The sequence below is a fragment of the Trypanosoma cruzi genome, genomic scaffold (genome assembly GCF_000209065.1).
Source record: "Trypanosoma cruzi strain CL Brener 1047053516275 genomic scaffold, whole genome shotgun sequence".
NCBI lineage: Eukaryota > Euglenozoa > Kinetoplastea > Trypanosomatida > Trypanosomatidae > Trypanosoma > Trypanosoma cruzi.
Genome location: NW_001849288.1, coordinates 20,537 through 43,309, shown reverse-complemented (window position 1 = coordinate 43,309; position 22,773 = coordinate 20,537). Strand labels below are relative to the sequence as shown.

The 22,773-nt window shown below is 49.4% G+C and overlaps 8 protein-coding genes and 1 pseudogene across 8 annotated transcripts, besides 27 other annotated features; all 9 read left to right on the top strand.

Moving 5' to 3' along the window:
• Positions 1-393: part of a sequence feature (areas merged during assembly that could not be assigned to a particular haplotype. This can correspond to areas where the two haplotypes were merged or to regions with more than two copies in the genome that were merged during assembly.) that runs on past the window's edge.
• On the top strand, positions 7-3,600 carry Tc00.1047053506155.90 (annotated as a pseudogene).
• Positions 394-1,261: a sequence feature (areas merged during assembly that could not be assigned to a particular haplotype. This can correspond to areas where the two haplotypes were merged or to regions with more than two copies in the genome that were merged during assembly.).
• Positions 1,262-1,491: a sequence feature (areas merged during assembly that could not be assigned to a particular haplotype. This can correspond to areas where the two haplotypes were merged or to regions with more than two copies in the genome that were merged during assembly.).
• Positions 1,492-12,461: a sequence feature (areas merged during assembly that could not be assigned to a particular haplotype. This can correspond to areas where the two haplotypes were merged or to regions with more than two copies in the genome that were merged during assembly.).
• Positions 1,846-1,878: a microsatellite.
• Tc00.1047053506155.80 (hypothetical protein, conserved) lies at positions 3,907-6,594 on the top strand (the record flags this gene model as incomplete). Its single annotated transcript, XM_808024.1, has 1 exon — positions 3,907-6,594. One exon carries the CDS (start codon positions 3,907-3,909, stop codon positions 6,592-6,594), a length of 2,688 nt encoding a protein of 895 aa, XP_813117.1.
• On the top strand, positions 6,963-10,538 carry Tc00.1047053506155.70 (helicase, putative; the record flags this gene model as incomplete). The annotated part of the gene is made up of 1 exon (XM_808023.1): positions 6,963-10,538. The coding sequence occupies one exon, from the start codon at positions 6,963-6,965 to the stop codon at positions 10,536-10,538; it is 3,576 nt and encodes a 1,191-aa protein (XP_813116.1).
• Positions 10,164-10,247: a sequence feature (CT-rich).
• Positions 10,566-10,610: a sequence feature (A-rich).
• Positions 10,652-10,683: a microsatellite.
• Positions 10,834-10,856: a microsatellite.
• Positions 10,934-10,962: a microsatellite.
• On the top strand, positions 11,002-12,666 carry Tc00.1047053506155.60 (aldehyde dehydrogenase, putative; the record flags this gene model as incomplete). Its single annotated transcript, XM_808022.1, has 1 exon — positions 11,002-12,666. The coding sequence occupies one exon, from the start codon at positions 11,002-11,004 to the stop codon at positions 12,664-12,666; it is 1,665 nt and encodes a 554-aa protein (XP_813115.1).
• Positions 12,462-12,813: a sequence feature (areas merged during assembly that could not be assigned to a particular haplotype. This can correspond to areas where the two haplotypes were merged or to regions with more than two copies in the genome that were merged during assembly.).
• Positions 12,734-12,765: a microsatellite.
• Positions 12,814-16,161: a sequence feature (areas merged during assembly that could not be assigned to a particular haplotype. This can correspond to areas where the two haplotypes were merged or to regions with more than two copies in the genome that were merged during assembly.).
• Positions 12,899-12,927: a sequence feature (AT_rich).
• On the top strand, positions 13,235-13,876 carry Tc00.1047053506155.50 (vacuolar protein sorting-associated protein-like, putative; the record flags this gene model as incomplete). Its single annotated transcript, XM_808021.1, has 1 exon — positions 13,235-13,876. One exon carries the CDS (start codon positions 13,235-13,237, stop codon positions 13,874-13,876), a length of 642 nt encoding a protein of 213 aa, XP_813114.1.
• Positions 13,968-14,061: a microsatellite.
• On the top strand, positions 14,156-15,952 carry Tc00.1047053506155.40 (hypothetical protein, conserved; the record flags this gene model as incomplete). The annotated part of the gene is made up of 1 exon (XM_808020.1): positions 14,156-15,952. One exon carries the CDS (start codon positions 14,156-14,158, stop codon positions 15,950-15,952), a length of 1,797 nt encoding a protein of 598 aa, XP_813113.1.
• Positions 15,094-15,128: a microsatellite.
• Positions 16,148-16,175: a sequence feature (AT_rich).
• Positions 16,162-18,336: a sequence feature (areas merged during assembly that could not be assigned to a particular haplotype. This can correspond to areas where the two haplotypes were merged or to regions with more than two copies in the genome that were merged during assembly.).
• Positions 16,203-16,233: a microsatellite.
• Positions 16,431-16,536: a sequence feature (T-rich).
• On the top strand, positions 16,551-18,416 carry Tc00.1047053506155.30 (kinesin-like protein, putative; the record flags this gene model as incomplete). The annotated part of the gene is made up of 1 exon (XM_808019.1): positions 16,551-18,416. One exon carries the CDS (start codon positions 16,551-16,553, stop codon positions 18,414-18,416), a length of 1,866 nt encoding a protein of 621 aa, XP_813112.1.
• Positions 18,337-19,252: a sequence feature (haploid, Esmeraldo-like haplotype).
• Positions 18,831-18,870: a microsatellite.
• Positions 19,209-19,230: a sequence feature (AT_rich).
• Positions 19,253-19,349: a sequence feature (haploid, non-Esmeraldo-like haplotype).
• Positions 19,310-19,336: a microsatellite.
• Positions 19,350-22,773: a sequence feature (heterozygous, non-Esmeraldo-like haplotype).
• Positions 19,533-21,035, top strand: Tc00.1047053506155.20 (hypothetical protein, conserved; the record flags this gene model as incomplete). Its single annotated transcript, XM_808018.1, has 1 exon — positions 19,533-21,035. One exon carries the CDS (start codon positions 19,533-19,535, stop codon positions 21,033-21,035), a length of 1,503 nt encoding a protein of 500 aa, XP_813111.1.
• Positions 21,229-21,248: a microsatellite.
• Positions 21,727-22,557, top strand: Tc00.1047053506155.10 (hypothetical protein, conserved; the record flags this gene model as incomplete). Its single annotated transcript, XM_808017.1, has 1 exon — positions 21,727-22,557. The coding sequence occupies one exon, from the start codon at positions 21,727-21,729 to the stop codon at positions 22,555-22,557; it is 831 nt and encodes a 276-aa protein (XP_813110.1).

Here is a 22,773-nt window from a genome sequence, read left to right as displayed (position 1 = left end):
GCATGGCATGCCGTCTTTGAGGCCCAACCGTTGTTTTCTGCATGCCCCAGTGAACGCGGTGACAGTTGGCACCCGGTGGATTTGTTTGGCTGTTGGAAACCGTGTGCTAGTGGGAAGTGTGGATGTTGAGAGCAATTCCGACTTTAAATTAGTGGCGGAGCTTCCCCATGGCGCGATGATAACAGCACTTGAGCAACATGTGGTGGATGATGCGAACTGCAAGGCGGGTGTCATTCTTGTGATTGGCAGCGGTGATTCCGTTTTCGTCCTCAACCCTCTCCTGCTGGAATGGCTGGATGGTGGTGATCATCATCTCACACAACTCGTGCTGGAGGACATGGCAAGAGTGTTGCGCATTCGAAGTCTTGGACCGGGCGCTGGTGTACTGGTGATCACGGCCATAAGCTCCGCGTACATACTTTGCGAGGAAAGCCTGAGTTGGGCGCGTGCTTCAGGAGAGGCACCGTTGTTGGTGCGGTATGCGGCGACTGGTTTGGGTGTGGCGCTTGCCGCAGATGCTGTACTGGAGGGGGACGGTGACGGCATGACGGTCTTTACCGGCACGTACGCGGGGTCAATTGCCGTTTGGCGGCTGCCTGTTGCGGCTGTCCAGAAGCAGAACAATGAAGAGGAAACGGAAGCAACGCGTGGGGCTCTCATCCCCTTCTCGTGGATCAACGCCCACCGCCAGGGATGCGCCGTCTTTGCTGTAAAGGCAATCACCCTGAGAGACCGCATGGAGGCGGATCAAATGCGCTTTTGCGTAGCCACGTGTAGTGACGATCGTACGGCGACTCTTTACATTTCCGACGATATAAATTGTCTTGCCAACATGATGGAGGAGCTGAAGTGGACGTGTTGTTGGCGGGGCGCTGGTGCGTCTTTTTCACGGAGACGTGTGTTTGATGTGTCGATGTACTTCACCGCAGAAAATAATGGGACGCTGTTTTTTGCCACCGGCAGTGAGGACGGTAGCGTGCACGCCTTCGTTTTTAATTTCCAGGAGCTTCTTAACGCAGCGTCAACAAAGAATCTGAAAGAAATCACCAAAAAGAATGCATTCTTGGCGACAACCGTGGGGCGGCGGCTTTTACATCGTGGGCACCAGCACGATGGTCGTGGAGTGTACAAAGTTGCTCTTCTGAGAAATCCAACTTTTAACACCATCGCTGTGGTTTCATGTGGCTTCGATGGTGCCGTTTACTACACGCCCTTGTCAGCGCATGCCTCGCGAAGGGGGAAATTGTGTCGCAAAAAGAGAAGCCTAAAAGACACGTACGCGGTGTGGTGTGTGATGACGTAGGCAGTTTGTTGGCGTGCACAGAGGATGAACTCATTATTTTTCCACTGGACCCGAAAGGAAAAGAGCGTCGTTTGTCAATTCCCATTACAGATGCAAAGAAGGACATACCGTCATGCATCAAAGTTGCAGCAGGATCAATTTGGAGGGGACGTCAACAGTACTTTCTTGCCCTTATCGGCACCACAGGAGGAAATTTATACGGCACGTGGTACAATTTGACTGGAACTCAACCGCAGTTCCAGGAGGAAGTGGAGGAGAAGGAATTGGTTAACATTGTCGTGCTGCTGCATGCATCGTCATCACGTGCGTCCAAGGTGCTGCTTGTACAAGGAATGCACTGGCAAGAACGGGTGCTGATTGCCAGCATTCACGCTGATGGGAATCTCATTCTGTTGGAGGCGCATACGCTTGATGAGAGAGCCTCTGAAGTGGGGGTGACTCGTCGTTGTGCCGGAGCGCACACCACTGCGCTAAGCATCTCTATTTTTGCCTCACCGATGAAAGACGATGAGAAAGAACAACGAACACCATCACCTGAAAAGCAAAAACGACGACGACAACAACAACAACAGCAAGGGCATCAGAAGACGCAGCCTCGGTATCTTGGCATATTCGTTGGTGACGACGAAGGTGGCCTCTCCATTGATCTTGTCCGCATAAATGATTATGCATACACGGCAACGACATTGCTTTTTCGGGAGCCTCTGTTTAGGGAGCCTATTGCTTCTGTGATTAGGGAAACAAGTCATATAAACAGCCCTTGTGAACGCATCACGGTGTTATCTACGCAAGGAGAATGGCGTGTTGTCTTGGTAAATGTTGAGAGTCAATGCGTCGATATTGTTCCAGTATCGTCTCCGCTTCGGCTTCCGTGGCGTATTTCTTCCGTTCTTGCCTGTAGCGACACCGTTGCTGTGACAATGTTTGGGACGGACATCTCTGTCTACAGACGACAATTATCGCGTTTTAGTTGGCATCTTGTCGAGGAGTACCACGGCGTAAGGGCCCCGCGGTTGCTCTCCGCAACCATTCCCGCTGATATTTCTGGTGTTGGTGGTCTCCCTGTATTTGTGTGTCATTGCTCGGATGGTGTGCAGGCTGAATGGTTTGCCTGTGACTCGTTGAGTGAAACACGCATCCTTTCTGGGGGTGCCATCATTGGTCGAGAGTACAACACCGCCCTTTTTCTCCCTAGCCCCGCATTTGCTGTCATATGCGGGAGTGAGAACTCGATGCTCACCGTGTTGTTGACCCCACACTCTCCCCGGATGGGAATGGATGCCCCATTGACGATTACTGGCCCCCACGATTCAAACATTTTGGCAATGGCGATGTGTGTAACGAATGGCGACGGCAGTATGATGCGTTTCGTTACCGTTGGGGGTTTGGCGACTCTGGTGTTATGGGAGTGGTCCACCTATCACAACTGGCGCGTTGTTGCCCACGTGAGCCAACAGCATGAGTCTACCAGTGCTTTTCCGGCTGCTAATGATAGAAAGAAAGAAGGCCGTGGGGTTCCGCGGTTTTTGTCCGTTTGCACGACGTTTGAGGAAATTGTGGTGGGAGGCAGCGATGGGATATTGAGAGTGTTTTCCTCCAATGATTCTCTGAGGCTTCTTTGCGAGGCGCGTTTCCCTACTTCCACACCGAAACCAATGATGGCGGTGGATACCTTGAATGCCAGGAACCGACTTGTGGTAGTGGGTGACACGAGCGGAACTGTGGGTGTCTGCAATGTAGCGAATGGGAGTTTCACAACACACTTCACGTGGGCCAAATCTGCCGTCAATGCCATCGCCGTGGGGCGACGAATTGGGTTTCAGTCACAGAAACAAGAGGAGCAACAGCAGCGGTATGGACAGAAGAGGGAAGAGGGAGAAAAAGGAAAAGGAGTGGAGGATACGTTTGCTGTTTGGCGTGTGCTGGCTGCCATGGACTCTGGTGATGTGGTGCTGCTGCACGTTGGGGTGTTGGCCATTGGTGTTATCTGCGTCGTGCGTGTCGGTCTCACCTCAGCCTGTGGAGTCAGTTGGATCACGGGGTCACCGAATGATGACACCGACGATGACGCCGCTGTCGCTGTCAACGGCGAGTGCCTAACGTACCTCCAGACGTGTGGCGTGCAGAGTGCTGCGGGAGGAACGGAGATGCTCCGCGTGGCGTGGCATACGCGCGTGAATGTTCGCGGCGTCAGTGGCCTCGCCGTTGTGTCCCCGACAAGGAGGTCAGCGTGTGCGGTGGTGGTGGGAGAAGGCGTAGAGGCAATTCCGCTCTACGCTGACCGCGACAATACATGAAAAGGAAACGGTAATAATTCCAAAATAAATGCGGTTGGAGAGATCAAGAACAGTAATTGTTCACCCCTTTTTTTTTTTTTCTCACATTTCATGGCACGTATTCAAATACACACGTCTTGTGAGAAGCACAAACTAACTAACAAAAAAAGCGGGAATGAAATGATTTGGTTTGGATCAGTATATTCTTTTGTTTGAATTATGGATGGATTTGTTTTTGTGTTGATTTTACTTAAATGGCGTATTGTCTTGTTGTTGTTGTTGTTGCTATTTGTACTTTCTTCCATTATATATATATATAACAGCTAGATGACGGCGCACACGGTGCTGCGTGCGCTTGTTCGGCGTGCGGCGGCGTATGAACGACCGTTCAATAGTCAAGACTCTCTCTTGATTGTTAGGGCGTTACAGGCTCTGCGTTACCGGAGCGACGACGTAAGAGGCGTGTGTGAAAAGTGTGCCTTTGCAATTGCCTCTTCTCGTATTACGGTGCCGGTGGAACGTGCTATAGAGGCGCTCAGTGGTCTATTGTCGCTTCAGGCAGGCGCTCTTCCTGTTGTACATGAAAAGCTTGCAGAACGACTCACCGAGGTGACCCCACAAACGGCCTCTCCACGTTATGTACAGAAGGCGGCCGTTGTTATTATGAAGCTTGGTAGACGGTACTGCAAGCCCGCGATAGCAGATCATGTGTTTGACGTCCTTACGCAATTGTTGCCGTCACACCCGAACGATGTTGCACTGCGATTAGCCGTGATTAGTGTTTTCATGTACACCAGCAGCGCGGTGAAATATGAGGCGATGTGTTGCAAGGGAACCGCAAGGAATGAGGATTTGAAGGAGGAGAAGGATCGACGTGTTCTTACTCTTTTGGAAGCAGCCACGCACATTGTGGACGCCCATGTGTTAAGTGCGTTGCGTGGAAACAGTACATTGCAGGCATTTCACATTTTTCCCGTCCTTTCATGGCGGTCCTTAATACATGACACCTCAAAAAGAAACGGACAGGCATGTATCGATGGGATGAATAGTCCTGCTGATCATGATTACGACCGCATGTTGACGAAATGGGAGCGTGTAGAGAATGCATTTTTTGAGGAGTTGCAATTCTCTACGGTTGTTCCGGGTGGTTATGCACAGTTTATGTTTGATTTTCTTCCGACCCTTGGCAGGAATGACACCTCCGGCGTTGTGTTCAATTTGGCGCTTTTGGATGTCGTTTGCCATGAAAACTTCCGCAAGGCTTTGAACTCTTACGATGTGGCGAAGATTGCCATGTCAGTGAGTCGCGCCCTTTTAAATCGGCGTTTTTCCGCGGGACCGAGGACGGGAAGGACTTTAACGGGGGTGGAAAGGGCGAAGGACGAAGAAGAAGGAGGTAATGAAAACGATCGAGAGAAGTTGGAGGAACGTACGCTGCTGCGGGTCGTTGGGAGTCTCGTGCAGCAGTTGTGTTTTTTTGATGCCGTCGCAGGCTGGTCACGTCCTGATGGTGGACGAGTGGACCAAGTGGCCGTTGGCGCTGTATGGCGTGTCACACAGAAGTTCGTCTGTAATTTGCAGCCAGGGGCAGGGGAGGTTCAGCAGACGGTGGCGCAGCTTGTGAGGCTCACTAAAGGCATTGCCTCAAAGCTACCAGATGTGTGGTCGTGGGTGTTGTACTCCATGAGTCTGTGCGCCCGCACAACGGTTTACAATGACGGCTTAAGAGATGGGATGGAAATACTCGTGCAGGAGTCGTCTCTCGCACGCCGTCCAGAGGAGTTACCGCTACGATCCTGTGTACAGGCTCTATACGCAGTTTCCATCCTAATGGTACCAAGTACCGAGGAAAAGGAGTTGATGCTGCGAGCCACCCAGGCATCTATGCGTGTTCAAGAACGGGTTCAGTTACGTAGGGCACAATGGACTCCTGAACACCCTCTTGTTGTGTCTATGCTGCAGCGTTTGCTGAATTTCCGCTTTAGAGAATATTCTGGAGATGACATCCCCATGCTTTTACAGTCACTTTCTAATCTTCTGGAAGTGACAACGGCACAGCGCGCACAACCGCTTCCTGCTATCCAACAGATGATGGAGAGAGTGTTTTATTATATGCAGGGAAACCGCAACTTGGACTGGTACCGCATGCATGGTGTGAGTACCACCTACACCTTGTTATCTATGGCGGAATTTTTTCCGGTAGACTGCAAGCAACTTCGTGATGCGGTGAAGCAATTTCTCTTTTACTTGCAATCGGAGGAAATGATAGAATTGAGCGTGCTGCGCCGTTGGTTGGAGCCGTTGACGCTACAAAAAAGACGAGGGGTCAATACCACATGGCTCTGTGAAGAAATTTTGAAATTGTTGGCAATGCAGGTGCATTGTGCGTGTACCGGAAGGAAGGAACCCTTTCATTTCTTACTGAACGCTCTGGAATGTGCCCATGAGATTGGCGCTTCTATTGCATTTGTTAATTCATCAGAAGAAGTCTCTAATACTCGGCGTGTGACGATCCATTTGGATTTGGAGCCCTTTCTTCATGATGGGATGTTGAAAGCTGTGGATGCGGCACAGGTATTGCGCATTATGAGTTATGAGGTGCAAAGCGCCGGCTTGGTGCGGGTCCATGGTGATCACATTGTTCAGCTGCGACGTATTGCCATCGGCGACGAACCGGCTGCCGGCAAGCGCGTGGAAACGTTACTACACTTGCTGCGAGCGAATGCCACTTTGCAGGCGTCAAAAGCCCTTTTTGATACAAGAACCTTGGAACAAATCATGGTTTCTTTATGTCATCAGTTGACGGAAAATCGGAAGGCCCTGATACAGCGGGGCGATGCCGGCAAAATTGTTTACGCTCTTTTATCCTCACAGGTTTTACTACGATTGGGGTGTTCATTGCGGAGTTACAAAGGCCTTGCAGAGGCCGTTGGTGAAGTACTGGATAGTTTGGAAGCTACAGGAGAGGAGAGGCCAGAAACATTGTTCCAGCTGCGGCTTTTGTGTGGTCTATAAGAGAGACATGGAAGGGAAGAAATTGGATGAGGATGAAGGGTGAATTATAATGTGGAGAATTACAGGGGCGTTTTAACTTTATTGTTGGTAGTGGTGTTGCTTATTTCTTGAGTGCCCGATGATGCGGGTCATTGTGGATGTGTGCCCACCTATTCACTCTTCTTTCAAATAATAATCTTTTTTGTTGCGGCTGCTTTTCGTTCAGGCCCTGTTGACTGGCGCATGAAAGTTCTTTTATTTGTTCTTCTTTCTTTTTTGATCTTTCTCTGTGCTGTATTGGTGGCTCGGTTGGATTTCGCATAGGGCCAGACGTCCACACACGTATATTCACGCAGGTCACGGTGGGGGGAGGAGTAGGGCTGCCACGAATGGGACACAGACGCAAGCGGCAACGTGAAGAAGAGGAGAGTGTCGTGGTGACGGCTACTCATGCACCAAACGAACCCGCCGCCGTGGTGCCGGCCCCTGCGCAGCAGCAGCAGCAGGAGTCGTTGTTGACTTTTTCGAAGTCATGCCGTCGTCGTACTGCACCGGTGACGTCATCCTTTTTGTTTGCACCTACAATGTTTCTTCCGCAATGGCAACGTGTGGCACTTTCAACCTTGCGCCAACTGCATGAGAGTCAAGCGGAGGAGCACCGTGCTGCCACTCGCGGACGAACCCTGCAGAAGGATCTCACACGGTATCATGAGGACCTTCATCGGCGCGAGGAACGTCTTCGTGCTCAGCAGCGCGAAGCGAGAGCACGACTTGGCAACAAATTATTTATGGCCATTGAGAAGCAGTGGTCGCGACGTGGCGATGTGTTCCAGCAGCTTCTATGTGTAGAATTTGATGATGTAAAGCAGCGGCACACAGAGCGTAGACAAGAAGACCTCCTTCGTGAGGCAGAGAACCTCACACGTAGTCTACTTGATGGTATCTTTTCTGGAACGAAAAATCACGGTTCCCACAGCGACGGTGATGATAGCAGGGGCATTGATGCTGATGAAGCGGTGGCGGATGCGCTGCGGAATGCTGAAATGACTGGTGGCGCGAGTGGGCCGGTGCTGGAGAGCTCCCTCTCCTTACTGGACACGCAGAATGGGCGACGGCCACTGCGCGACTACCAACGCTCTGCCCTGCGCTGGATGACAAACCTCTACACCAAAAAATTGAATGGCATCTTGGCTGATGAGATGGGGCTTGGAAAAACGATTCAAACCATTGCCCTGCTTGCCTATTTTGCTGAGTATAAAAACGATTGGGGGCCACATCTTATTGTTGTCCCCACGACTGTCGTACTCAACTGGAAGGCGGAGTTTCAGCGTTGGTGTCCGGGAATGAAGGTTCTTGTCTACATTGGAACTCCAAAGGAGCGGCATCGACTGCGCAAGGGGTGGATGGGGGAGGATGCTTTACATGTTTGCATCACATCGTATAATCTTCTGGTGAAGGATCGGTGTGTGTTTCGTCGACGGCCATGGGGATTTCTTGTACTGGATGAGGCACATCAAGTTAAGAATTTTATGAGTAAAAAATGGCAATCTCTCTTTGATCTTCAAGCGGAATATCGGCTTTTATTAACAGGGACACCGCTGCAGAACTCTATCATGGAATTGTGGTCACTTTTTCATTTTTTATTGCCATTTGCATCGGCTTTTAGCTCCAATGAGGAGTTTCGGGAATGGTTTAGTAATCCAATGGAGGACATGGTGACAGGGCGCACATTTTTCAATGAGGAGATCGTACGCCGTTTACAGTCGTTGCTGCGACCATTTATGCTACGTCGATTAAAGAAGGATGTGGAGGCACAACTTCCATCCAAGACGGAGAAGGTTGTCATGTGCCGTCTTTCACGGCGTCAGCGACTTTTGTATGATGATTACATGCAACTTACGGAAACACGTGAACGTATTCGAGGCGGGGCTGGCGGAGTGCTGGGAGTGTTGCTGGCGCTCCGCAAGGTGTGTAACCACCCTGACATGTTTGAGGAGCGTCGGACTCTTTCTCCTGTGGCACTGGATTGCCTCAGTGAGATTACTTTATTGGTACCACGCGATATCCTATTGCAAGGCAATGACTTTCGTGGTTGCTACCGATTCCAGAAGTGGCGTCTCTGTATCGAGGATGTATCCATGTCGGTGAACTATGACAAAGAGATGGTGTTTGACGACACGTGGTTAGATTGTCCGGGGCTGCGACTGCTGTGGAATGATCAAGCATTTGAATGCCCCTTGTCGCGGTACTCTCCAGAGAATTTTCGTTGGCCAGAAGATGTGCCGGCTGAGCAGGTTTTTGGTGCCGATATCAAAGAATCCATGAGTGACACCATGTGGTCCATGCTGTGCCAACAGGTTGGAGAGCGACAAGCATGGGTCCGTCAACGTTATCAGACGACAGCCACTCTTCAAGCACAGCGATGCCGAGGCATAGAAACCTCTATGCATGTGTGGTACCCTCGTTCTCTTGAGATTGTATCACACGGAAGGCCCGGTTTTCTTCCATCACGGTTGCACCCGAATGTTTCTCAGCGTGTTTGCGCCATTTTGCCTATTGCAGAAAAGACCGCGGTTTATGTCCCGCGTGTTGCTGCCGTGCATCCACCCCGTTTGCATTGCCGTCTTCCTGTGGTACATTACCGGGCATTTTGCTCGCATACTCGAGAAAGTCTGGCGCCGCTTCTTGCACTGGGTGTATCGCCAAGCAACGGTCACGCAAGACGTGGTGTCTTTGATGCCTCTTCATTTCTTTCTGAATTGTGGTCACTCCATGTGCGTCGTTGCTTTAGTTTTCCAGACAAACGTCTGCTGATCCATGATTGCGGTAAGCTGCAATTCCTGCAGCATGCACTTAAACAATTGCGTCGCGAGGGTCACCGAATGCTTATATTCACACAGTTTGTACACATGTTGAATATTTTGGAGCGTTTTTTAGCCATTATTGGCATTCCGTACCTCCGAATTGACGGCAGCACTCAAGCAGAGAGACGACAGGCTTTTGTGGATCGCTTCAATGAAGATGATCGCATCACATGCATGATTCTCTCCACACGCTCCGGTGGGATAGGTCTGAATCTCACAGGTGCCGATACTGTTATATTTTACGACAGCGATTGGAACCCAACGATGGATCTTCAGGCGCAGGATCGGTGTCATCGCATCGGCCAAACGAAGCCGGTGACGATCTACCGCCTCATCAGCGAACACACGGTGGAGGAAAATATCTTGCAGAAGGCACGGGAGCGGAAAAAGCTTAACAATGTGGTTATTCGCGGTGGACAGTTTCATGCCATGGCAAGTGTGGATGAAATGTATGAGGATAGTGCAGCGGCACTGGCGGCACTTTCCGACCCGGTTCGCCTTCGAAGCTTTTTCCATGACTTGGATGAGGATGCCACCATCGTGGCGGACGAACAGCAGCGGGGTGAGGCGCATGCGAGCAAGACGGACATGGGTGAGCCGGTGGATATTCGGGAAGAGATGATGAGGCTTGAGGACCAGGAGGATCGTGAGGCACAACAGAACGTAGAGGAGGAATTACGGGAGCTGGAAGAACAGAGAAGGAACGATGAGGCTGAGTTGGGCGATGAAGAGGAAGAAGACGATGAATATGAAGATGACGATGTGGAAGAGGAAGGAGGAGGAAGAAGTAGAAGAAGAAAAAGAAAAAGAGAATTGACGGGGGCGGAATTAGAAGAGGGGTTGATGGATGTTTCTGCGGATGACAACGCCTTGGATGCCACAAATGCCGACATGTCACGTGGGGTGTTACCGATGGTGATTCAAAGGCGGCGTGACATTTTGCGGCGTCAGCGGACCCCATTGGACCGACTTCTCTCCGTGCGGTTCGGTACTTGCCATGCGGCGGATGCCAGAAAGCGCTATGATGCCTTGTGTGAGAACTACGCGACCCGCGTGGGGGAGAGTGAACTACCGGCATTCAAAACAAAATTTCGTCTGTAATGGAGTTTCCAGTTAAATGCTTGGCTATTTTGTTGCTTCTTTTTTTCTAATCTTTTTTTTTTTTTGTTTTTTGTGTGTGTGCCTGTAAGTTGGTTACTATTCCCGCCCGTCTCTTTTTTTTTTTTTGTTTTTTCCTTTTCTTTTTCGACACACCCGCAGAGTTGTACCTCCTTTTTTTTTTTTTTTTTCTGCCCTTTGTCCTATTGTTACTTCATTCCTTATTTCTCTCTCTCTGTTTGTGCGTGTGTGCTGATCCCTCTCCTTTTCTTTTTGTCGTTGATACTTTAAACCGTTGTTTTTTTTTTTTTTCTTTTTTTTGTGGTAAAGTTGTGTGGATGACTGTTTATTTTCCCACTTGTGTGGCTCAGGCTTCTTACGGACAACTGAACCCAGCCTTTTTCTTTCCTTTTTTTTTTTTTTTTTTGTGTGTGTGTTTGTGTGTGTGCAGAGTGAACGAGGAAGCATGAAAGGAAAGAAGGAAACCGCAGACATGTGGATTGAGCAAGTGAATCCCGCAATAGGGAAGAAGTTGGAGCCGGTTGAGCGTAACACTGTGGGCGATGTCAAATTGGCCGTACGCCACGCACGAGATGCACAGAAGGTGTGGGTGGCCCTCTCTTTTGCAGAGCGGGCAAAACGCGTGGAAAAAGTGAAGCGTTTTTTGGCCGATAACGCGGAACGTGGCGCAAGCATCATCTCACAATGCAACGGTAAGACTCGTTGTGATGCGTTGGCGACGGAGATCCTACCAAGTGTGATGGCCTGTGAGTGGTATGCGGCGAACACCGCCCGTGTTCTTGCGCCACAGAAACTGTCTCGTGGAAATATGCTTTTTTTCAACAAGTCGAATACCCTCCAATATATTCCTCTTGGCGTTGTTGGCATTATTTCGCCGTGGAACTTTCCATTTACCATTCCATTCAGCGAGGTGATTATGGCGCTGATGGCAGGCAATGGGGTTGTGTTGAAGGTGGCGACAGCGACAACGCATGTTGGACGATTTATAGAAGAGTGCATAAGCGCTGGAGACTTTCCTCCTGGGCTTTTTGTCCACGTCGTTATGCAGGGTTCTGATGTTGGTCCAGCAATGTTGAAGGCAGGTGTAGATAAGCTCTTTTTTACCGGGAGTGTGCATATTGGAAAGCAGTTGATGGCAGCTGCAGCTGAGACCCTTACTCCTGTGTCGCTGGAGCTTGGTGGGAATGATCCAATGATTGTCCTCGCCGATGCCTCTATTGAGCGGGCTGTGAACTGCGCTTTGTGGGCTGGATTTCAAAATGCGGGGCAGGCTTGTGCGAGTGTGGAACGCATTTATGTTCATGAATCCATACATGACGAGTTTCTTTCAGAGTTGGCCGCTAAGACAAGGGCGTTGCGGCATGGTCCTGATATAAACTTTAATGTTGACATTGGCGCCGTGACCACTGAAGTACAGCTTCGGACAATTAAGGAACATGTGGAGGATGCCATTTCCCGTGGGGCACGTATAGTGGCACAGAGTACGCCCACGGGTGATGTTTCCAGTGGAAATTTTTACCCTGCCACGGTGTTAACAGGGGTGACGGCCGACATGCTGGTGATGCGGGAGGAGACGTTTGGCCCTGTTTTACCGGTAGTACCATTTTCAACTGAGGAGGAGGCAATTGCCATGGCGAATGACTGCAGATTTGCGCTGACGAGTAGTGTGTTTTCCAGAAATCGCGCCAACGCTTGGCGGGTGGCGGAGAAGCTTGAGAGTGGTGTGGTGAGCATTAACGACCATCTTTACGAACACGGCATGAGCGAGGTTCCATGGGGTGGGTGGAAGAATAGTGGCATTGGCCGCACCCATGGTGAATTGGGACTAAAAGAGATGTGCCATGTACGCTGCATCAACGATGACTGTCTTCCTAGTGGTTTTATCCACCGGGATCTTTGGTGGTTTCCTCAGAGTCATGAGCTTTATGATACACTGCTGCATGCTGTCTCTGTTGCGGCTCCACGTGGGGTCACACATGCGATGGTGAATTTTTTCTCACTTATGAAGCGGGCAGGGATGATTTTTCGACCCTGGCGCCCTCAAATCGCCACTTGTGAGTCGGCATTGAGGAGCGCTGCCAAAAAAGAGACCAAAAGTAAGACTTTGTAGATAAATAATAGCCACCCAGCATGAACGTTGGACAGACTCTAAAAAGCCGCTGTTTTTTTTTTTTTTTTTATTGTTGTCGGTGTTGTTGTTCTTGTTGTTTGAGTCTCGTTTATTTTGTTCCTGACGACGGACGCGGTACATATGCACCGTGGGTATTACTGGATTCTGTAGGAGTGGCATCGTCTATTTTTGGTTTCAAATGTTTATATGAAGTTAAAACAAACAAACAAACAAAAAAAAAAAATTTTTTTTTTTTTTTTTCAGGAAAAGGAAGGAAGGAAGAAGGGGAAAAGAAAAGCCCAGGGTGGGTGGTGGGTTTCTATTTGTCTATTTACAGCCATGGATATATATATATATATATGTCTGTGTTTGTATGTGCACATGAATAGTTGGACAGTGTGACATGAAATTCTATTGCGTGATATTTGTTGCATCTGCCCTTCCCCCCTTCTCCTTTTATTCTTTTTTTTTGTGTGTGCTTTATTCATTTATTTGAATTCTACGGAGTGGTTGTGGCGTTAATTATACGAGAACACACACGCACACACACACAAAAGAAGAAAAAAAAATGGAGGTAGCTTTCACCGTCTCACCTGACGAGCGGCAGCATGTGGAGTATTTGGCCGACCTATTTGCTGTCATTGTCGCCATTGAGAAGGTGGAGAAGGCGATGCTGCGTGACCTTATTACTCAGGAGCAGTACGATACGACCATTCGCCGCCTGCTGGAGAAGTATAAATCCAGTGTGTCGTATCTTGAGCAGGGCCGGAACCCGTACTACACCACCATTGACTCCTTTTGGGAAAATTACGGTTCTAAGTGCCCTGCCGCGCGGGCCCGCATTCAACTTGGCCTCGCAAATGATCATCAACAGAAGGACGGGCACACGAACACCACACTTGTGCTGGAGTGTGGTCAGTACTTTATTACACTCATGGACTCCCTCAAATTGCAGCAGACTGCAGTGGACCAGTTGTATACACTTCTAACTGATCTAGTTCAGGGACTGAGGCGATTGGGGGCGTCTGATCAGGAATTTCACCAGCGTCTTGTGGCGTGGAAGGAGAAGTTGGACACCATGAAGGCATCCGATGAGTTAAACGAGAGAGACACGCGGGAGTTTGCATTTGTGCTGGAATGCGGCTATCAGGCTTTTTATGCCTATCTCAGTGACACCAGTAGAACAAGTTCAGGGTCAATGAAATACTAGCAAGAGAATAACTGAGCCTGTCAGGGAGTCAGTGTACACGTTTCTTAATTCATGCACTCTCTCAGAGTATTTTTTATTGGTTAAAAATATATATTATTATTATTACTATTATTTTTTTTTGTGGCCTTGTTGTTTCTTTGTGTTATTATTCATTGTTGTTGTTGTTGTTTTCTCATGATGATTATAACATTGTCAGTCAATACCCGTTTTTTTTGTTTGTATTTATGTGTGTGGGTGGGTGAGGGTGCGAGGCATCAAAGGGACGGAAGTAAAGCTTCCATGACGAGGTATGTTCCGCCACACCGCAAGCGGGAGGTAAGTGACGTCGATGATGGCAAATCCACAGGGAATGACGGAGGAAAGACGACTTCAGAGGCGTTACAGCGTGAGTCATGGCAGGCTCTAAGTCGTAGTATTACCGGCATTATCAATCGTGTGAGTGGTGAAAATGTTCAATTATCCGCCACCGAGTTGTTTCGTGAGAACATTATTCGCGGCCGGGGTCTGCTCTGCCGCAGTCTCATGCGGGCACAGTTGGCGGATCCAGACCTCTCGGACGTCTTCGCTTCTCTTGTGAGTCGTGTTAACAAGGAGTTTTCTATAATTGGTCTTCTTCTTGTTAAGCGGCTTGTAGTGCAGTGGTGGAGGCTGCATCGCCGCGGAGATTGGACGGCGCTGCGCTGCGTGAGCCGCTTTCTCGCATGGCTTTACATCTTCAATGTTGTGAGTGTGGATGTCATCTACCAAATTATTCTTGCCCACCTTACCGCGGAGAAGCGCTGCGACGACGATGTGGACCAGGCGGCGGCTCTTTTTCGCGATACCTTCCGTGCAATGTCACAGCGTGACGTGGCGGAGTTCCATGCCCATGTGCTGACGCCTATTCGTGATCTTCTCGCGATGGACGACGATGCGCTTCGCCTTTCTCCCCGTGCGCAGACATTGCTGGAGACCTGCCTGGGCGAGGTTCAGAAGTGGGAGCGGGTGAAACACACGGTGTCCATCATCCCACCCCAATTGCTTCTGGTGGAGGCCTGTGAGCAGAAGTGTCACGAGGTGGACCTCGACGATGCGGCGAAGATGAACGCGGAGGAGCAGCTGGACCGTTTTGTATTTGATGCGGATTATGACGCACATGAAGACGCATATGAGACGGCTCGATGTGCGGTTTTGGGAGATGACTGGGAAACCGAGCTTTTGGAGCAGGTGGCGGCGGCAGAAGAAGAGGAAGAAGAGGAAGAAGAAGGAGAAGGGACGATAGCAAGAGAGGAGGAGGCACGAGGTCAGGAGCGGTCCGCACAAGAAAAACAGTCCTCCATGGATGCCGCCAAACAAGTTGTCGATGAACGAGAACGTCAAATTCGCAAGGATGTATACATGGCGATGCGCAGTAGTGTCCGGGCGGATGAGGTGGTTCACAAGATTCTGAAGTCAATGCCTTCACAGACAGAGCGCACCGTGTGTTTTATGGTTATTGAAGGTTGTTGCGAGGAGTCTATATATAAGCGAATCTACGGCATGGTGGCCGAGCGGCTTTGTAAAAGCAATACGAAATTTCAGTTGTTTTTTGCAGAAGCCTTTCGGACACGCTATGAACATGCAGAAGATCTTGTGGAAAAACAAATTGAGTACACATGTAAAATTTATAGTCATCTTTTACGCACCGATTCATTGCCGTGGCACAGATGCCTTTCTGTACTTGACATTATTGAAAGTGACATGTCGCAGCGATTGATGATTCAATGGCTGCTGCAGGGGATGGTGGAGGCACTTGGGATGCGTGCGGTACAGGAGCGCCTTGAGAAGGACAAGGAGTTACGGTCAAGTACTGTAAAACTGTTCCCTGTGGACGCCAATGAAGAGGGGCTGGAACGGGCGGTTAATTTATTTGAGGCGATGGGACTTGGCGAGTTGGGCGCCGGCGTGCGGGCGCAGTTGGAGAAGGTGCGACGCTCGAGACGAATGACGTTGAACACGAATTTCGCCCCAAATTACAATGATCGGGTTTCGGGTGGCGATGCGAACCACCAGAAGGGCCAAAAACGGTCACGGGAGAACATGATGGAGTACATTTAGAAACAACAGAGCACGTCTATAGAGAAGGAGGGAGATGGAGAGAAGGTTTGAGGCAATGACAGCGGGGACGGAAGGTATTGAAGCCGAGTGGTGCCTCGGACTATTTTCTATTTTTTATTTCTTTATTTGTCTTGCAAAGGGTGAAGTGAGTGAATGGACGCAGCGAGGGAATGAACACGTATGAATGTGCAAAGCTTAAAAAAAAAAAAAAAAAACTTTTTTTCCCTCTTTTTTATTTTTATTTTTCTGTTCTCTCTCTCTCTCTCTCTCTCTTCTCTTTCACTGTGAGGAAGGGGTTGTTTCTTGGCTTTTTCAACCTCTCCAATGGATGCTTCTTCTTATCTCTTATCTCATGTGCAATGAAAATGTCGGGTGTGTCTTTTGTACCGTTGACGTCTGCATGGATGCGCACTCAGCCCATTCCACGCACTTTTATTTATTCCTACCAACGCCACGGAGGCGAACGAAGGGAACGGAGAAATATAAAAATATAAATAAATATAAATATATTATTATTATTATTATAAAGGAAGAGGTGGAAGTAATAAATAAAAATAAAAAGAACAACAACATCAACAATAAAATCGCAACAACACACATGGAGGAGCAAAACCGTAAGCCTACCAAGGCCAAAGTCTTTGTGCGTGTGCGTCCATTTACGGAGGCGGAGGCGCAGGTTTGTCCGGAGGATAGTCCTGTTCCGCGTGAAGTTGTTGTGTGGGACAAGCACCGCATTTTGACTGTTCTTGACGCCGCCAATGGCTTTTCCCCGCGGAAAAACGGCCAGTTTGACATCGACAATGTTTTGTGGTCATTTCGTGACGAGGAACGGCCAAAGATGGTGCTGCACACGCAGAAGGACGTTTACAGCGCTGTGGTCGCCCCCATGCTTCCACAGATTGTCGACGGTTACAACGCAGCATTTTGCATCGCCGGTGCTTCCGGAAGCGGTCGGATCTATTCGCTTTACGGCGATGACGTGGACGGCGTAAATCGTGGTGTCCTTCCACGATTTGCGGAGAATATTTTCCACGTCTTTAAGCGAGAAAAACGGGAGGACAGCTCACTCACATGCGAGATGGAGGCAATTGACGTCTTGCCCAATGAAACATACATGGACCTGCTTGCGCAGCGGCGGAAATCTCCTGCAAATGCTGCAGAGGAGCCGAAGCTTACGAACGATGCCACGGAAGGAATGAAGCTGCAGGGCGCCACACGGATTTCTGTGGGAAAAGCAGCGGATGCCCTCAGCGTTCTGCGACAGCTCGCACGTGTAGTGCCGAAGCGCAGCAGCTGCCACACCGTTCAGTTCCGATTTGTCGAAACCTTTGACTTTGCTGACCCAGAGCAACAAGACCAGGTGATATCAAAGTCCCGCCGCATCAACGTCCTTTTTGTGCTGTTACGCAACATGCCAGCCGCCTTCCAGCGGTGCATCGATGTGGCGGTTGAACACGACAGTGGGGAAAATCCTTTGGCGAAGGTTCCAACCCGCGAAACGGCCTTCACGAAACTTTTTCCGGAACTTCTTCAGCAAGGATACAACCTCTCCTTCCTTTGCTGCGTCAGCCCTTTCTATGAGCACACACGCGAGACGGTCCAGACCTTGACCCTGGCGACGAAGTTTATGAAGTTGAAGTGCAAGCCGAGATTGATACAGGACGAGGCGCTCATGGAGCTTCGGAACCTCTCCGATGAGGTGAAGAACCTTAGAACGGAAGTAGTGAAGCAGACGGAGTCGGCGCAGATTGTGCAGCATGAGCTCAATGCACGTGAATTGGAGCTTATGCGGCAGGAAGCTGCCCACCATGAAGCGGAGGTGAAGCTGCGTCGGACGGAGCGAGAGCTTGCGTTGGCGAAACATGCCCTTGCGATAAACCAGTTCCGCACGAGAGGGCACAGGAAGCAGTTTGCAAAGGAACGCGTTAGCAAGGAGAAACTTTTGGGTGCAACAAAGGCGGAGAAGGATGAGACAGATAAGTCCCTGGAGGCAGCAAAGAAACAAAACGAGCAGCTTGAGTCGGGAAAGAACGAGTGGGAGAAGAAACTGCGGGCGCAGGAGGAGAAGAATGCGGCATTTCAGGCCCGCCTTCTTGCCGATGAGGAAAAAGAGAAGAGGATTGGGAAGATGCGGAAGTTTCTCGCTGCCTCGCCGGAGGAACGCAGCCGCATCCTTGAGGAAGAGGCGAGAGAACAGGCCCGGAATGATGTGAATGCGCAAAAGGCGGAGAAGGAGCTGAAGTTTTTGCAAGGGGCGCAAGAGAAAGCCGATGGCCGCTGTCGCGTGCTGGAGAAGGACTACGCCGCCGTCTACGCCGCCGAAAAGGGAACGCGGGAGAAGGCGGAATTGCAGAATAACATTGCACAGCTGAAGAAGGAGATTGCGGAAGCGGAGGCGGCAATTGCGCGCATGAAGGCGGAGCTTGACAAGCGACCCCCCGGCTGTAATTGTGTTCTTATGTAGACAACACCAACACTTCCAAAGGTGGAAACGCGCAGGAAAAAAAAAAAAAAGAGGGTGCAAGAAGGAAGTTTCATTAGTGATTTGATGGAAGTGCTTGTGAATATGCATTTACGTCTGTATACTTTTTTTTTTTTTTTGTAGAGTTAAGAAGAATTTATGCTTCTTATTTTTTGTTTACTTATCTTGAAATAGACATATATGCTACACCCTCTTGGTTTCTTTTTTTTTTTTTTTTGTAGTGCATGTCGCTCTCTGGGTGGCGAGGACACGAAACCGAGCATGCACGCACACACACACACAAAAAAAAAAACAAAAAAAACAGGAAAAATGGTAAAGGCGTAATTGCATGTGTGTGTACGACACTGGTGAAAAGAGAGGCTTGTAGAAGGCGGTAAATACAATGGGACATGACTGATATATTTATTTTTATTTTTATATAGATATATATATATATGATTTTCCTTTTTGAGTTGTGTTGTTGTCGACTTGTGGGGTAGAAGGAGGAATCTAACGCTACATATGAGGGAGAGAGAGGGGAAGTTTTGGTGGCGTTTGCTTTTTGCTTGTGTAGCTGAAAAGTCCTTTCGTCCGTTGTCTTTTTTTCCCGTGTTTTTCCATCCTTCAGTTTTATATAAACAGAGAGAACTTTTGTCTGAGGAATGGATGGAAGTTTGTAAAACGGGGGGGGCGGGGAGGGGCGTGAGACGGCATTTGGACTCAATTATGAGGAATTTTTGCATGCGTTTGCGGGGCTTTTTGGCTGCAAGTTTGGTGCTACCTTTTTTTGTTTCCTTTTTTTTTTTATATATATATTGGCGGACATGGGCGGTGCAGGGTGACGTTGATTTGTTGATAGAAGTGCTAGTCAAAGAAGTAGGATAAATATAAATATATTTTTTTCTCTCTTTTTTTTTTTTTTTGCACACAGTCAGACGGGGCCGTGGGATAAGAGTTGAGGAGGCGGCATAAATTACCTGAGAAACAAGGAAAAAAGAAAGTGATTTTATATTATCTGCGTTCGTTGCTTTTGTCACGCCGGACGGATAAACGGGGCGGAAGAAGCAGAAGAAACACACACACACACACGGAAAGAAACGGAAACGAAAAGAAAAAGTTATGGTGGTTCTTTCCTTTTTAGAAAATGTCAAGGATGCGGCGTCCCGCTTGATACCGACACCGTACATGGATATTGTGGTGGAGGCCACGAAGCCAGAGTTACCAACGCCGCAATATGAGTCTGTTGCCTTTCTGTGCGACAGCGCGAACTCCTCGGGGGATGCCGCGGAGGATGTTGTGCGGGCTGTGCGGCGGCGCATCACAGACAGTGACGCCAAGGTTCAGCTTCTGACAGTACTCGTCCTTGGCACATTAATAAAGAACTGCGACAATGCGTTGCATGTGGAGGTGGCCTCGCAGAAGGGTTTGCTGCGGGATCTGCAGAACGTCGCCACACGAACGCCGTGCGTTACGGAAAAGGAGCGCATGGCAAAGGAGGCCGCGTTGGCACTCATTTTGAATCTTTCCATATGGTTCACCGGCCATCCAGATGGGCGGCTGTACATCTTGACGACAATCAGCGATGATGTGCGGCATGCAATTGGCCCAAATGCATTTGAAGGAATTCAGCATGACACCACGCAACTAAATTCTTCGGTAATGCGCCAGCAGCAACATAATCCCCGTTTTAACAGACAGTCGAGGCAAACCGGACGACAGCAGCATCAGCAGCAGCAGAGGCAACAAGGGCTTGTTGTAGATGCCGTGGGGATCAATTTCCCAACGGAGGAGGATCTTGCCGCCATGCTGGATTGCTGCATGACCCTGGCGGAGTATTTGAATAACGCAAAGGTTCAACCAGATGGCTCTATTAAACCCGATGATGTTATTTCTGGTTTTCGTGATAAAATCCTGGCTGACCACAAGAGAGTGACGGTGCTTCTCAGCTCCGACCTTAAACTTAACAACCGTGACACCCTCCGTGATGTATTCGATAGCCAAAGTGCCCTCATCCAGCGACTACAGAGCGATGTAAAGTTACATCCAGACCAAACTCCCGCACCGAGCCAAGTCACAGATGTTGCTCCGACAGAGAGGTACCTTCCTCAGGTGACGACCCCGAACCCTCCGGCTGCAGCTGCAGCTTCTTCAGGGGGTCAAGGGGTCGGAATGACGCCGGCCATGAATCCACCCATGTCCCAAGTGGAGCCTGTTGCGGTTCCCACGGCATTAGAAGCAGGAACACGAGAGGCCTCAGGCGAGGCGGAAGGGTCCCAGCCGTGTCCCGCGCAAGAGGCATCAAAGGTCATGGAAAACCTTTTTGTCTCTGCGCCTGTTACGGAATCTCTTGCACCTGCCGCGGAAACTTCTTCACGCGAATATGATGACAATGTGGATTTGTTGTTAACGAGGGCGGATATGCCCCCCCCTGAGCCAATTCCAAGTGTTCCAGAGAAGAAGGAAGAGGTACTGATGGCAGGAAAAGAGGAGAATCAATCAAAACAGGAAGAAACACAGAAGCAGCCGGATCCTCATGAGAAGTCTCCAGAAGAGAAGAGTAAGCAACCCGCTGGCGAAGATGATGAGTTTGATGCCTTTTTGGAGGGGCGTTTGTCTAAATAGCGGCAGCCGACACGCCGCCGCGATTAAAAAAAAAAAAAAAAGAAAGTGGGGGAAAAAAAGAAAATATAGAGAGGGCTTTTGGAAGCACTTCAATGCGACAAGTATCATTTTAATCTCTCCGAGAGTATAAATTATTATTTTTTGTTTTTTGTTTTTTACTGTTAATTTGCAATGTTGTGGTGTTGTTTGGGCGTTTTTTTTTTTTTTTTTTTTAGGGGGGAGGAAGGGAGGTTCCTTCTCGAACAGCCCGGAGAAACAGGAGGGACGAGTAGGAAATCCCTTCCAGAGAAGAAAAGGATGAGGGTTCAGAGGCAGAAGAAAAGGACTGAGAAGTCTTTTTGTGTGTGTGTGTGTGCGTGTACGTATTTGTATTCCCTGCCTGTTTCTCTCTCTGTGAGGGAGGAAGAGAAGGGGAGGATGAGAGCGGCGGAGGCGGAGTGCGGGTGCAATTACGAGTGAGTGCCTGAAAAATGCCTTTTTTTTTGTATAAAAACCATCGGTAATTTTTTTGAGAAATGTGTCCGTCACGTATGGGCTCCGTCATAGTTTTGTTTTTCCTCAGTTCTTTTCTAGAGTTATCGATGCATATACACCGTGCACTCTTTTCTTTCATTGATTTTTGCCAGACACCTGAGGCTTGACACACGAGAAGAGCGGGGCCTTTCTGTGAGAAAAAGGAAAGAAGGGAGCGATGGCACCTAATCAATTTGTGGAACTGGTGGATACCGTGGAGAAGTACGCCACTAGAGGATCAAATGAGTGTGGCTGCCGCATTGACACCAGGGAGGAGTCTATCCCGTCCAACACGCTGGTTGGCTACCCGTTTGCCAATGCAGAGGGTGTGGGAGTACATCTCTCATATAGGAAAGGAGACATTACCCTTTCGGCCGATGTGAGCTCAAACCCGAAGGCGACATGGCGGGACGTTCTTCCTACTTTTTCATGGACACGGTCTCTGCGGGGCCAGCAGCACGAAGTTCTGCTGCGGCTGGCAATGACGCCCCTTTTTGCCTACTCCTTTTCTCACCCTCAATTTACATGCTCATCCGAGGTGAATTTTATGGATGGATTCCGATCCAAATTTACCACCTCCACGCAGCTTTCCATGCGGAATCAATTGGGGGCATGCGTGGAGTATGACCCAAGCCGCAGTGGCGTGATAGATTACACGGTTGCCTTTTTACGCGCTGGTTGCTCGGCAGTGCTGGGAGGTGATTTTGTCGTTCAATATAACGCTACCCGTGGGCTGGGAGTCCATACCCGCATCCCAGTGAAACCTTTTATGGGCGCTGTGGCACTGGTGGAAAGGGGTCGCGTTATTATCGGTACAGAGGCCCGCTCTCCGTGCGGCGCACAGATGATGATGAATTTAGACCTTGTGAATTCACGCGTCATGCTGGCTGTTGTTCGCAATATCAGCACAGTATGGAAGTTTACCTTCAATTACTCCGCACCGCTGCCAGGGACCTCTTCTGCGGCGAGGCGATTTGGACTTGTCTTTACCAGTCAGGATGCCCCGTAGTGCAGTACGGGAAGGAAAGGGGCAAGTGGAGAGGACTCCTTCCATGAGAGAGGCATTGGAGGGGTGTTGTGAAGAAAGGAAAGGAATGATGAAAGTTAAACAAAAAAAAAAAAGAGTCTGCTGAAGTGGGAAAGGGATGGATAAAAATGCGATATTGAAGAATCAAAGAAGAAATGACAGTATAATAATTGGCATGTATGTGTGTGTGTGTGTGTG